The sequence below is a fragment of the Podarcis gaigeae genome, assembly GCF_964106915.1.
Source record: "Podarcis gaigeae genome assembly, chromosome: 13".
NCBI classification, from domain to species: Eukaryota; Metazoa; Chordata; class Lepidosauria; order Squamata; family Lacertidae; genus Podarcis; species Podarcis gaigeae.
Window position 1 is genome coordinate 14048790 of NC_139689.1, and position 14333 is coordinate 14063122.

Consider the following 14333-nt stretch of genomic DNA (forward strand, 5'->3'; position numbering starts at 1 on the left):
CAGATATCTGGTGAGTTTTTGCCCCTGCCCAATCCAGGGACGTATATTATTAAGAATAGTGTGTTCTGATCCATCACGTGTGTTGGTGAAATAAAACTTTTCAGTTGTGGCTTCCCATCTGTTGAATGCCTTGCCCAGTGAGGTCTGCTTGATTCTTTGTTGCCATCTTTTCCAAGGACCAGGGCAAAATTCTTCCACATTTTCTTATCTGGTTCTCTTAATTTCTCCAAGGAGACCTGATTCTGATAAAATCTTGGTGGGGGAAAACCTAATTCAATGGGGAGTATATTAGCTTACAGTACATTGATTAACTATGGAACTCACTGCCACAGGAAACAGTGGTTGGGATGGTACATTTGCTCTTGGGTACTGCTTGTAGGTTTCCCACATGCATCTGGTTGGTCAGGGTGAGTACAGGCTGCTGGCCGAGATGGGCCATTAGCCTGATTCAAGAAGATCCTCTTACATGTCTGTAATTGAAGGGAATCAGACCTTGAAGTAGAGGGGGGGCACATAAACTTTATAACTGGCTATGTAATTGAATTGTATTTGAATAGGTATTGCTATTTGGTATTCATATAATATGGTGTGTATTGGAGTTTTGTAATAGAAAATTAATTTAAAAATTGAACAAAAAAAGAAAGATTTAAGGCCAGATACAGATTTGCTTACATGCATATTTTGACAAAAATTGCTCTGAGTCTTCTTGTCAACAAATGCTACTACAGAATAATGTATGTGTAAAGGGATCATTGTTTTCCTTAAAGCAAATAAATCAATTTTACAAATGAATTTTCAACTATGAAAATTTGGAGTCTAGAAAAAATTATATTCTGTACAGAGAAAAGCACAAAATACAGCAAAGGACAGGTTTATTATTTCTTTAATTTTTCTTCCTTATTAGCTGTTCTCTATTGTTCAGCTCAGGCCTCATAACGATTATGTAACATTTGGGAGAAAAGATGCAACCCAGAAACCCACCACCAGAGGCTAAGATGGAGAAGATCTCCACAGCTACCATATATTTTCCCTTGGTGCTCAGGTAGGAGGGAATAAAGGACAGCCAAACACTGCAGAAGACCAACATGCTGAAGGTGATAAACTTGGCTTCGTTGAAACTGTCTGGTAACTTCCTGGCGAGGAAAGCCACAGCAAAACTTACAGTGGCCAGGCAGCTCATGTAGATGAGGACACAGTAAAACATGGCCACAGACCCTTCATTACATTCTAGTATAATTTGTTCTGTCATTGAATGCATGTCCACATCTGGGTATGGGGGAGAGGTTGCCAGCCACACAGTACATATTCCTGCTTGAACTATGAAACAGGAAAGGAGAATGAAGTGGCCTAGTCCTTTCCCCACCCTTTTCCTCATCCTGGATTCTGGTTTTGTAGCCATGAAGGCCAAAACCACTGTGAAGGTTTTTGCTAGGACACAAGAAACAGCAGTTGAGAAGATGATGCCAAAAGCTGTTTGTCGGAAGAGGCATGTCAGCTTCTCAGGTCGGCCAATGAAAAGCAATGCACACAGGAAGCAGAGCAGGAGAGAGATGAGGAGAGTGTAGGTGAGGTTTCGGTTGTTTGCAATGACAATGGGTGTGTTGTGGTGCTTCATAAATATACCTAGTAGCAGAACTGTGATCAGGGAAAGGAAAAGAGAGAAGCAGGCTAAACTGATGCCCAAAGGTTCTTCATAAGACAAGAAGCTTATATCCTTCGGTAGACATGCATCCCGGTTTCTGCTTGGATAGTCTTTGTCTGGGCATTTATGGCAGTTATTCATATCTGGGGGGAAATAAAGAAATTAGCTCATATCATGTCAACTTTCTGAAATGTTTACTTTCTGTCTGAGAAGAAAAGAGCTCTCTTTAAATCAAAACACATATCTAGTACTGTCTGGTGCTCTGCAAAGTGCTATTACTGATTTAAATTGGTTCAGAGCTGTGTGGTGCCACAGCCAGTGCCACTAACATCTAAATGTTTATTCACACTATCCTTGATGCAGCCTGTGTAAGTCAGAAGGAGTTACATAGCCCCCTCTAGATATGATTTGAACCACATACCATCCAATTACTCTCAATGCATAGTCATTGTCATTTGATTGGCATATTTAAACTACAGTGGTACCTCAGGTTAAGTACTTAATTCGTTCCTGAAGTCCGTTCTTAACCTGAAGCTGTTCTTAATCTGAAGCACCACTTTAGCTAATGGGGCCTCCTGCTGCTGCCGCGCCGCCAGAGCCCAATTTCTGTTCTTATCCTGAAGCAAAGTTCTTAACCTGAAGCACTATTTCTGGGTTAGCGGAGTGTGTAACCTGAAGCGTATGTAATCTGAGGTACCACTGAAAGGCAATGATCACAAAGAGGCAGGATAATGCATACAGTAGATTATCTATTTTGAAACGTAAACTCAGCTATACTTACAACACCTTTCAATTATTACTGCTGAGTCTGGATCTATTTAATCTATTTATTTCTCTTACCCTCCTGGTTTGCAATCTTCCCCTCTGCACATGGGATGCAATCGTAGCAGCAAGGTGGTTGTCCCTCCTTCACTTTCTTGCTGGATCCTGGAAGACATCTCTCAGTACAGACAGAAAGAGGCTGAGTCTATACCATAAATGAAAAAGCAGAAGGTAACTCTTTTTTAAACTTTAAGAAGATAACTCTTAAAGACTAATGTATACATTCCTAATGCCCAGTCACTTGCTCTTTACACCTTTCTTCTCAGCTCTCTCCTTCACTCTCTCAATCTTCACCACTTCTCCTGCTTCCTCCTCTTCCACTTATGAACTTAGAAGACTAGCGGTCTCCTGCACCTGCTGCTGTCGGTTCCCATTTTCGTCCTCTGGTATTATTATACCTCCCTTTCCCAACCAGCTCATTCCTCCACCTTTTAGCAAGAAAGGTGAAATCTTGGGCTTATCTATTAATGCATCCTCTTTAACTCACTTTAAAATCAGTATTTTGTAAATGTAAAGATATCCTAATTCTTATGTTTATATTAATATAGTTTCTATTTTTACTTAAAATTCACATTGCAGTCTTCCAGAGGAAAGGAAAACCCATTAGTTACTCCAACCAACCACTTATGTGCACTCTCTGATGTAAGATTGCTTCAAGGTCAAAGAGATCATCCATTTCATAGTTTCCTGGTCTTTCACCACTGTCAGGGAACTGCCATTGGAGCCAAGAGTGGAGGTGAGGCTCCCTAGCGATGCAGGAGAAGGGCCCAGCCGGGACAGAGGGAACACTTCCTCGGAGGAAGGAGATCAGCGTGACACCAGGAAGAATAGAGAGCCGGAAGGGACGTCAGAGAGATGGCTCCAAGACTCTTCCACAGAGACCAGCGGGGAGAGCCCAGGACCTCCGCTGGCCACACCCACTCTGCGCAGAAAACTTCCGCACAGGGAAGCTAGGCGACGACTTGGTGACAAAGAGCTTTTATGTTGGAAGAAGTTCAGGAAACGCCCACTGACGGATTCTGCCAGTGACTGACACAGCCACGGAGAAAGTGCTGTTCAGCCAGGGAAAAGTTTAGCCAGGGAACGTTGCCAAAAACAGCGGCCACTTATGCACAAGCAACCCCAATTCCTTTACAGCAATCCGTCAATCTTTGACGTTGCTTGTGCACAACGACAAGACAGGCAGCATCATGAGTCAAACAGGAGGAGCAGGCGCCGGAGAGGGAGCAGTGGCAGCGCCAAATCTGGAGGAGAGAAACCGAGATTTGGAACGGCAAGTGGCTCTGTTAGCGGCGCGGCTAGATGAAAGGCGGACTCAAGATGCCCAGGGGAAGCCCACGCCCATCTCAAGGAAGGTACCGGGACTGGTGCACAAGTTTGGGGAAAACCCCCGAGATTATAATGCATTCAGGACGGAGGTACAGTACGTGCTGGAACTGCAGTATGATGATTTTGCTGATGACGGGGAGAGGGTGGCTTATGTTATCGGACACCTTCAGGACACGGCCAGAGAATGGATCCGGCCATTAATGACAACGCAGAATGCTGCCCTAAAGGACATTAGGAAATTTTTTGGCGCCATGGATACCATGTTCTCAAGTGAAGTGGAACAGAGTGTGATGCGCAGGGAACTGATGGAGTGCAAGCAGGGGGGCCAGTCAGTTAGAGAGTACTGGTCGCGTTTTGTGATGCTGATCCACAGACTTAGGTGGGAACTGGGTTCGGAACCCGTGCAAATGCTTTTTGAGGAAGGCTTATCCCCCTCGGTGAAGGATGAACTTTCCCGCGCGCCCTGCCCTCAATCGATGGATCAACTGACTAAAGCTGTGCTTGCGATAGGAGTACGGCAATAAGCGCACGCTCTAGAGAAGCGGGACGGGAGGGGAGAGTGTTGGCATGACAACCGCATTCCTGAAATACCGGAGCAGCCTTCCCAGCCAGTGGAACCAATGGAGATTGGAGGAGCGCGCACGCGCGGGGTTCCAAACTCCGGTGAAGTTCGAAAGAAGGAGGGAAAGGAGGGGAAAACAGCCAAGAAGTGTTTCCTCTGCCAACAGCCAGGACATTTTGCCAGGGTCTGCCCTCAGAGGAAGGCATGGCAAGGAATGGTGGGGGCTGCTGGCTGTGAGGAGGAGGGAGATAAGGAACAGGGAAAAGCCAACGCTTGGTTGCCGATCAGTGGGCACAGCAGCCAGGCCAGCAACCAGTAAAAGTGCCCAAGCCAGACCCCCCCCCCAAAGCAGCCATAGCCATAGAGGTGGTACTAGAACTCCCTAATGGGCACCCAATCAAGGTGAAGGCACTGCTGGATTCCGGCAGTTCTTGCAATTTTTTTTGCAAGGATTTCGCGCTGGAGCACCAGCTCCACCTTCTGCCTCTAGAGTGTCCCTTAGAAGTAACGACCATTGATGGCAGAGAACTCCTGGGAGGAGAAGTGACGCACCAGACTCCCCCCATGAGAATGAGAGTTTCCAGACACACAGAAACCATTGCCTTCCACGTAGCCACACTGGCAGGACCGCCAATCATACTGGGCATGAGCTGGCTGGCACTACATGATCCAGTGGTGGCATGGCACCAGCGGACAGTTACTTTTGGGTCAGCTCACTGCATGGAACACTGTCACGGGGGGGGGGGGAACCCCGAGGATGGCCGTAGCCGGGGTGGCAGGGGTGGCAGTGGGGGAAAGGGGGAAGGTACCACCGCAATACGCTGACCTGCAGGAGGTCTTCAGTGAGAAGGAAGCGGATAGACTACCCCCCATCGGCCCTTTGACTGTCAAATCAACCTACTCCCAGGAGCTCAGCTGCCAGTCGGTAAACCGTATGCCATGTCAGACAGAGAGATGCAGGAGTTGCGGGAGTTTATTGACAAGAACCTGAAAAGAGGTTTCATAAGAGAATCAAGGGCGGTGGGAGGCAGTCCGGTGTTCTTTGTGGACAAAAAAGACACTAAACAGCCCAGATTGGTCATAGATTTCAGGGTGTTGAACCTTGTATCGGAACCTGTGACCTTCCCAATGCCCAGGATTGACGATATTTTAACCAGGGTGAGGAAGGGGAAGATTTTTACCAAGCTGGACCTCCGGGGAGCATACAATTTGATTAGGATGAGGGAGGGGGATGAATGGAAAACCACCATGTTCACCCCTCTGGGGGCCTTTGAGTACTTAGTTATGCCTTTTGGATTACAATCAGGCTCAGCCTGTTTTCAATCTTTCATGCACCACGTGTTGGGATCTCTGCTGTACAAGAATTGCGTGGCCTTTTTAGATGACGTGTTAATCTATTCGGAGAATGAGGAGCATGTCAGAGACGTCCGGGAAGTGCTAAAGAGGCTACAGGAGCACCAGTTGTGGGTCAAACTGGAGAAGTGCCAATTCCACGCCCGAGAGGTCGAGTTCCTGCGATACAGGTTGTCGGACAAGGGCCTAGCTATGGACCCAGGCAAGGTGCAGGCGGTTCTGGAATGGAAGACCCCCAAGACCCAGAAGGACGTGCAGAGGTTCCTGGGGTTTGGGAATTTCTATCGGAAGTTCATCAAGAACTTCGCCCACTTAACCGCACCCATCACCGATTGTCTCAGTAGCAAAAGGAAGTTCGTCCGGACAGAAGAGGCACAGCAATCTTTTGAAAGGCTAAAGAGGGCGTTCGCTTCAGAAGAGCAGCTCTTGCACGTGGATCTGCAGAAGCCAATGAGGCTGGAGACAGACGCGTCAGACCGAGCCGTGGGGGCGGTGCTGCTACAGCCGGGAGACCAGTCCAGCTGGAGGCCGTGCGCCTTTTTCTTGAGGAAGTTGAGCAAGTCGGAGCAAAACTACACGGTGTATGATCGGGAACTGCTTGCAATTTATGAAGCTTTTCGACGCTGGAGACATTTGTTAATAGGGGCGCAGCACAAGATCCAGGTGTGCACGGACCATAAGAACTTGGAATACTGGAGGACTGCACGGGTGCTCAACCAGCGACAGGTGCGATGGGCTCAGGAGTTCTCCAAGTTCTTCTTCGAGATTCGGTATGTGCCAGGAGAGGAAAACGTCAGAGCAGACGTCCTCTCCTGGAAGCCGGAGTACATGGAAGGAGAAGGACCACCAGAAGCCCGACATGTGATCCACGAGAACCAATGGGTGTGTGGGGGAGTGTTGGTGGGGAGACGAGAACTAGCCGGGCTGACAAGGGACGACGGGTTCGCCCAAACCAAAATCAGGGAACTCAGGGGTGAAGGGGAAAACCATGGGGGTTTTGAGGAGAAGGACGGAGTACTGTATTACAGGGGAGCACTGTACGTACCAGGGAGTGACTTGAGGAGAAGGGTACTCAAACAACTCCATGATAACCCGACGGCGGGGCATTTCAGTCAACACAAAACCATGTTGCTTGTCACCAGGCAGTTCTGGTGGCCAAGAGTGAGGGAAGATGTACGGGAGTACGTACGGGGTTGCGACCGCTGCCAACGAGTGAAAGGGGAGAGGGCGGCGCCCGCAGGGTTACTGGAACCCTTACCCACACCAGGAAGACCATGGGAGGTGGTATCCATAGATTTCATGACCGATTTGCCCAAGTCAAGGGGGAAAACAGCCGTCATGGTTGTTGTAGACCTGTTAACAAAAATGTGCCATTTTATCGCTTGCTCGCATGCGGTGACGGCAGAGGAAACTGCCAGGCTGTTTGTGGATCACATCTTCAGGCTGCATGGCGCCCCCTTGAGGGTTTTGTCTGACCGAGGAAGGCAATTTACTTCCAGGTTCTGGAGGAAGCTCATGAGCTTGCTGCAAGACAAGGTGAGCTTCTCGACAGCCAGACACCCGGAGACCAACGGGCAAGCGGAAAGAGCGAACAGTATACTCCAACAATACCTACGCTGCTATGTCAGCGAGAGGCAGAACGATTGGGTGGAGAAACTAGCGCTGGCCGATTTTGCGTACAATAACGCTGAACATGTGTGCACGGGAATGAGCCCGTTCATGGCCAATTATGGGTGTCACCCCAGGGCCTTCCCAGGGGAGGGGGAGGAGAGGTGGAGTGTACCGGCAGCAGAGCAGTTTGTGGAGGAAATGGAGGCCTTACACCAACAACTCAAGATGAACGTGGAACGGGCCAAGGAAGTGTACAAGAGGCAGGCAGACAAGCACCGTAGGGAAGGGGAAACCATACGGGTTGGGGACCGGGTGTGGTTGTCAACCCAAGGGTTACCGTTCAAGGGAGGTTGCAAGAAGTTGCAGCCAAGGCGGCTGGGAGCTTTCAAGGTAACACAGCAGGTTAATCCTGTGGCATTTAGGCTCAAGTTGCCAACCAGCATGAAACTATACCCGATGTTCCATAGGTCTTTACTCTCACCATACAGGGAGGGACTGGAATTTCCAGGGAGAGAGAGAGAGGTCCCCACACATCCACAGGTAGAGGAGAGGGAACTCAGTAGTCAAGCCGCGGAAATACTCGATTCAAGATGGCGAGGGAGACAGATGGAGTATTTGGTGGCTTGGGAGGGGGAGCCCGAGTCGGAAAACACTTGGGTTCCCACGGAAACCATCAGGGATGAGTATCTCCGTGGGGAGTTTCACAGCAGGTTCCCAAGGAAGCCCAAACCAATAGCGAGGTTCTGGGAGGAACAATTTGGCACCACAGATGATGAAGAAGAATTTATGGGATTTCCGGCCTCAGAAGAGGAGGGGGGAGAGGTATCAGAAGGAGAGGAATCGGATTGGGAAGATTACCCCGTAAGCAGAGATAGCAGCAGGTGGAGAGCAATGTTTGAATCTTCAGAGGATGGGGATAGCTCCTTCCGGGGATTCCCCGCATCACCGTCAGAGGGGAGGGAGGAATTTGGGCCAAAGGAACGGGCCGGAGGTGAGGGGGGTCCTGGGGGGGAGGTGGATGTCAGGGAACTGCCATCGGAGCCAAGAGTGAAGGTGAGGCTCCCTAGCGATGCAGGAGAAGGGCCCAGCCGGGACAGAGGGAACACTTCCTCGGAGGAAGGAGATCAGCGTGACACCAGGAAGAATAGAGAGCCGGAAGGGACGTCGGAGAGATGGCTCCAAGACTCTTCCACAGAGACCAGCGGGGAGAGCCCAGGACCTCCGCTGGCCACACCCACTCTGCGCAGAAAATTTCCGCGCAGGGAAGCTAGGCGACGACTTGGTGACAAAGAGCTTTTATGTTGGAAGATGTTCAGGAAACGCCCACTGACGGATTCTGCCAGTGACTGACACAGCCACGGGAAAAGTTTAGCCAGGGAATGTTGCCAAAAGCAGCAGCCACTTACGCACAAGCAACCCCAATTCCCTTTACAACCACATACACCCTCTTGTGCAGGCAAAATAAATGCAGAGGCCCTGATTGGCTGGGAAAAAACCCTGCACTCCTATCTCCAGGCCTTTTCATAGAAAAACTGGTATTTGACCTAGATCAAAGCATCCATATTCGCACGAAGGCGCTCTGTGTTCTGTTTTGTATCATCCTTAATAAAATATTTTCCTTTACTCCTGTAGTGGCTTCTAGCAGCAAGCTTTTGGCTCTTAATCTAGTACTTGGATGCATTCGCCATGTTCTACATAGTAACTTGCAGTTTAAAAGACCGTGAGTAGACATGCAGGTGAATGATCATTGCTTATGCAAGATTGAATCTCTTTGGAATTATCTAACAATTCGGCCCTACCTCATTAAACCAACTGTGCCATGTTATGGCATCTTGATCAAGGATGAATGATTGGCCTGGAGGAGCCTGTGGATCTATCCTCCCAACTCTCACTCTGTGCAAACTTTGGTTGGAGAATATGATGCAATTGACAATATCCAAGCTAGATGCTGCCTCTCCATTCTGGTTGATGAAGACCACATCTCCTGCAGCATTGTTAAATGAGATACTTCTCAGAAAGTGATGGAGCTAGATTGAATACAGAAGAGGCAATTGTTTGGAAAAGACTGCAGTTATAATACAAGACTGAGGTATCTTTTCTCCTGTGGGCAGGACCTAGAACAAGAGGTGGGTGGTGATACAGTCAACTGTGAGTAGAGTCAGGTCCAAGGATAGAGAGACCACCAATTTTCTCTCTCCCACATCCCTCTCTTTCCCTCTCCCCTTATTTACAACCTTTCTTTATCTCCCCTGCCCCACACCACTTTTCCTCTGTCCCTCTTCATCTCAGGAGACACAACAGTGGTGTGTGAGCACCTGCTCTGAGGGAGGATTTGGTGTATATGGGATTGAGAGAATGCTGAACATCTCTCTCGGCCATGAGTGCTGCTTGTTTTCTGTGAATACAGTGGCATCTCAGTGACCTCCCAACTTCTGTCATACAAAACCTTTTTTTCTCTGAGAGCAATGAGCAACATTTGGAAACCCATACTTTATCAGAGAATAACAGGTCTCTTCCAGTTGAGGATGTTCAGCCTATTACCTGCCAAAACCGTGGATTCTGATTCTTCCCTCTCCCTCTGTACGCCATTCCTCTGTGCCTGAGTCTGGATGCCAACATGGCATGTAAAGCATGGGCCATGGCGTAGACAGCATTGTGGATGCTGTAACTGTGGCCTGTCATGCTCATTTCAAAAAATGATCCAGGAAGGCTCTCCAGCTTCTCTTCTCCAGTGCAAATATTCCCCTCCACCTTGTCTGTGGTCATATCTGGGAATACACATTCAAAGGCCTGTTGCCAGAAGTCCCTGATAAAACCATCCCCATCTGTGCTGGAAGGGTTTCTGTGCAAAACATACTGATAAAATCCTGGTGGGTTTCTAAAGTGAATTTCAAAGGCTATATAACCATTGAATACTCTTGAATCCCAGTTCCTTTGAAAGACAAATGAAGCAAACTCAATCTGGGCAGTTGTTATCCATACTTTGCTTTTTATATTGTTTATCATGTCATCCTGTTCTGATAGGTATGGAAGCCATCTAAAAGTTGCCATGGAATAAGATTCTCCATTTGCCACCATAACATTAGCTTTGCTGCTAAGAATTTTATGGTTTATAATTGCCCCCTGTTGTAGCATGCCATTAATTTCAGAAATAAAACTAAAATCGGGGATTCTTTCTAGGAATGCAAAACACACACCACTCTTGGTAAACATTGGGAAAATGGTTTGCACAAATCTTTCTCTGTTTTCATTGTCCATTGCAATGACTCCAATCCACGTCCACCTGAAATGCAGAAGCAAAGAGAGAATTCCCTCATACTGAAGGGCTTCTGAGGGTGCCATCTGGTAGAAGGGAAGCCCTGGGCTTTTATCATTCATCACTGGAGCAGAGCCATAAATGAGCTAAAAAGTAAATGGAAGAATAGAAGAGATAAAGTAGATTCCTTTCACAGTATTCATATACATTATGTGCTGAACCCTGTTAGTCAAATATGCCCTTTGCCAACATTTTAGGGTTTGTATGCCTCTCTCTCAGTTTTACAAAAGACACACATGCAGATGGGCTGAAACCTGGGATCATCTCCCTTTTCTCATTTTTAAACCTTTCACTTGATGACCTTTCACAGGGGACTGTGTCTGTTTTAGTTTTAGTTTTGGAAATTTTGTTAACACTTTGATGACTGGAGCAGGGCATTGTGTCTATTTTACTTTTAAAAAACCGAACATTTTTTGATTCGTTACAAAATTTGGCAAGGTCTTGTATAATGGATAAAACTGAATGGGGAACATACCATGCCCCAAGCAGCAGATTACCTAGACATTATCTGACTTTGTCAAAACTGCAAGTTGGATCAGATTCATATTTCTTCTCTGGAGCTTTGTCTTTCTTCTTCATGATGCACATGCCCCATCACACAGCAAAACTGTGCTGATTCTTCTCAGACTTTATTTATGAACACTTATTTCACTTGCAGAACTGGATTTTATCTTCGATTTTCCATAACTTCTTTGTGTTTGGTGCAATAAAGAAGAATAATTATGGTACTGGAACCTACCTGTCAGTTGTTTTAGCTATAAGCAATTTTCCCCCTCTTCCCCAGCAGCTTTTTTGAGATGCCCTGATCACTAATTTTACTATTGGCACCTACCTGTCAGCTTTTATCCTGTAAGCAATTTCCCCTATACCCCAGTTATTCAATTCAAATACCCTCCTAACTAAGCAGAAAGTACTACATAACCAAAAAGCAGCTCATGAGGGAGAAGCCCACTTCCCCATCACTGGCCTTTGGGATAACAGTGTTTTAGATGTGTGTGTAAGACGGGGAGGGGGGGATGTGACCTATTTTTTCTGGTATTGCACATTTCCCCTTATTGATGTTTGTTTGTTTATATTATAATTATGTACCACCTTTATTTTCCAAGGATCTCAAGGTGGTGTACGTGGTTGTCCTTCTAATTTCATATTCACCCGGAACTGATTCCGAGGAACCTGCCTCTTCCTCTATGCAAGCTAATAAAGGTATTGTACATAGGTGTCCTACCTGTGGAATCTTAAAGATATCCAAAACAGTGGCCACATAAAAGGAAATTTCAGAATCAAGTCCTCCAATGACCCCAGTCAGATTATTTTCAACATCACATATATAGTTAGGGACAAATTTCTTCACCATGGATACAAGCAGCAGTGTGGCGAGATATGTGCTCCTTGCATTTTTATAGCTGTCATATATGTGGAAGCCCAAGGTGATATTGGGTAAGATGTGAGGGTCTTTGTTGATCTCCTTGACTGCAAATGCCAAGGCCATGTTGTGCTGGTAAATCTTAGGCACCACCCTAGAATGAGAGTTGCAAACTGTATCAGCAGGAACTTCAGCAGATCTATCATTTTACATAACAGCACAGCAATTAATTATATTGTGTTCATTCGGATTAACTCACAGTCCATTCTACTATTCAACAGCTCTTATCAATGAAAAATTCTTCCTGATGTTTAGTTGAAATCTCCTCTCTTGTAACTTGAAGAAGCTAATTTGAGTCCTATCCTCCGGAGCAAGAGAAAACAAGTGTGTTCCTGGTGACAGCCCTTGAGATATTTGAAAATGTCTATCATTCCTCCCTCATTCTCATCATAGCTAAACATACCAAACTCCTTCTTAAATTGTGGTGATCAGAACTGGACACAGTACTCCAGGTGACCAAGGCAGAACAGAGTGTACTATTACTTACTTTAATCAGGACACTATACTTCTGTTGATGCAGATCCATTGAGTTTTTTGTCATGTACTACTGACAAGCCAAGTGTTCATCATCTTAGATTTGTGCATTTGTCCCTATTGAAATTCATGTTGTTACTTTTGTACCAATCTTTTAAGGTTAATAGTATCTAGAGTAGGGGTTGCTAATGTGGGGCCCATGGGATGACTTCCCTTACATGTCTGAGGTCTTTTTCTGACACTTACAAAGTCTCTGGTCTCTCCCTGCAGTTACTTCTTTTTCATGAGTCAGTGATGGTCGTTGGAATTCACTAAATTCTATACTTCATAATAAGCAGTGCTGAAACAAACCTTAGTCTAAGTTCAGAAAAATGAAAGCATAAGGATATTCAGCTTCAGAACAGGTTTTTCAAATATACATTCTTACTAACACTCTAGTTCAGATAAGGTCTATAAAAATTAGCTGATCAAATGGTTCTCTCAGACACACAAACATTCATACATTTATATTTATTTTTCCTATTGAGAAATGGGAGCTTCTTCAGTATTCTCTTAATTCCCAAGACATTCTTATGGATTTTTACATCAGCCTATGTCCCACTGATTTGCAAAGTTGTTATTCTTAGGTAAATGGGTAGAGGATTGCAGCCTTAGTCATTACTCTCAGGCTGTGACTCTAGGTTTGATCGTTTCTCTGCTGTAATGGAAGAGTGGCTTAGTTCTTACACAAGCTCTTCAGGCAGCGCTGGTGGGGGTTCCTCAGTGAAGGCTGCTGGAGAGGAGATGAAGCCACCATGGGAAACAATGCCACCAATGATGAAATCTCCTGGCTGATGATACGTGTGAAGTGGATTGTGTGGACCTTGGAGGATGCATTTTGCTATGTGAGCCTCACATACATTGTAAGAAATCAGTTCCAGCAGCAAGAACACTAAAACCACCATTCTCACTAAAAAACCAACTCTTTGTTCTACACGGAACCCATGATTTCTCAAGCAATATTATAATTAACTTCTCCAGGATAAAATTGTATCATTTGAATGGTAGTAACGTTTCCTGAGGCGATGCAATCTGTAAGATCAGACTTGTGGATCCCACACCCTATTTGAATGGTAGTAACGTTTCCTGAGGCGATGCAGTCTGTAAGATCAGACTTGTGGATCCCACCCCTATTTAAATTATTCTGGTTAATTTTGGTATCTTTTATGTTACTTCTGCAAGTGGCCACTGAAAGTCCACAGGGTTTTTTGAGAAGCAGCACATTTAATTATAGCCCTGTTAATAACCAAGCAGGAGTGTAGTTGTTCATCCAGTGCTTGTGAACCCCTGTGGAATTACAGAAGAAAATGTGTTTGTGACAGATTCAGAACTGTTGTGTTTAATTCCCTTTCAGCAGATAATAAGGGACCAGTGGTGTATTGGTGAATTTTGAAGTTTGAAGTTCAGAATAGAAGACCTTGTAAAAAATGGAGACCACATCAGCCATGTGGCATGAGTATAATGGCTGCTCACCATTTTCCCACGAGGTGACAGTTTCGTAACCTCACTCTCAGCCTCCTTCCCCGATGGCCTAGGCACACACATATGCTGGCCTTTGGAGGGGAATTATTCTTGGCTGTTGGATCTCAAAAGGGAGGGGTCTTTCCAACCCAAAAGGCACCATAAATGGGCCACTCACTGGTGCCTCCTGGAGGGCAGTGCCTTGCTGGCTGTGGCTATTGGCTGCTGTCTCATCTAGCCTGGCAGTGAGGCTTAAAAGGACGCTTGCAGGAGGCTCTCGCAGGAAGGCTGGGTGAAGAGT

At 46.2% G+C, this 14333-nt stretch overlaps 1 protein-coding gene across 1 annotated transcript; it reads right to left on the reverse strand.

Moving 5' to 3' along the window:
* Positions 1–883: 883 nt before the first annotated feature.
* LOC310829190 (vomeronasal type-2 receptor 26-like) lies at positions 884–11975 on the reverse strand (the record flags this gene model as incomplete). The annotated part of the gene is made up of 5 exons (XM_083707411.1): positions 11861–11975; positions 9861–10721; positions 9119–9346; positions 2483–2609; positions 884–1785 (listed from the first exon to the last, which is right to left on the reverse strand). The coding sequence occupies exons 2-5, from the start codon at positions 10695–10697 to the stop codon at positions 884–886; spliced, it is 2094 nt and encodes a 697-aa protein (XP_083563537.1). The 5' UTR covers positions 10698–10721; positions 11861–11975.
* Between the last annotated feature and the right edge of the window lie 2358 nt (positions 11976–14333).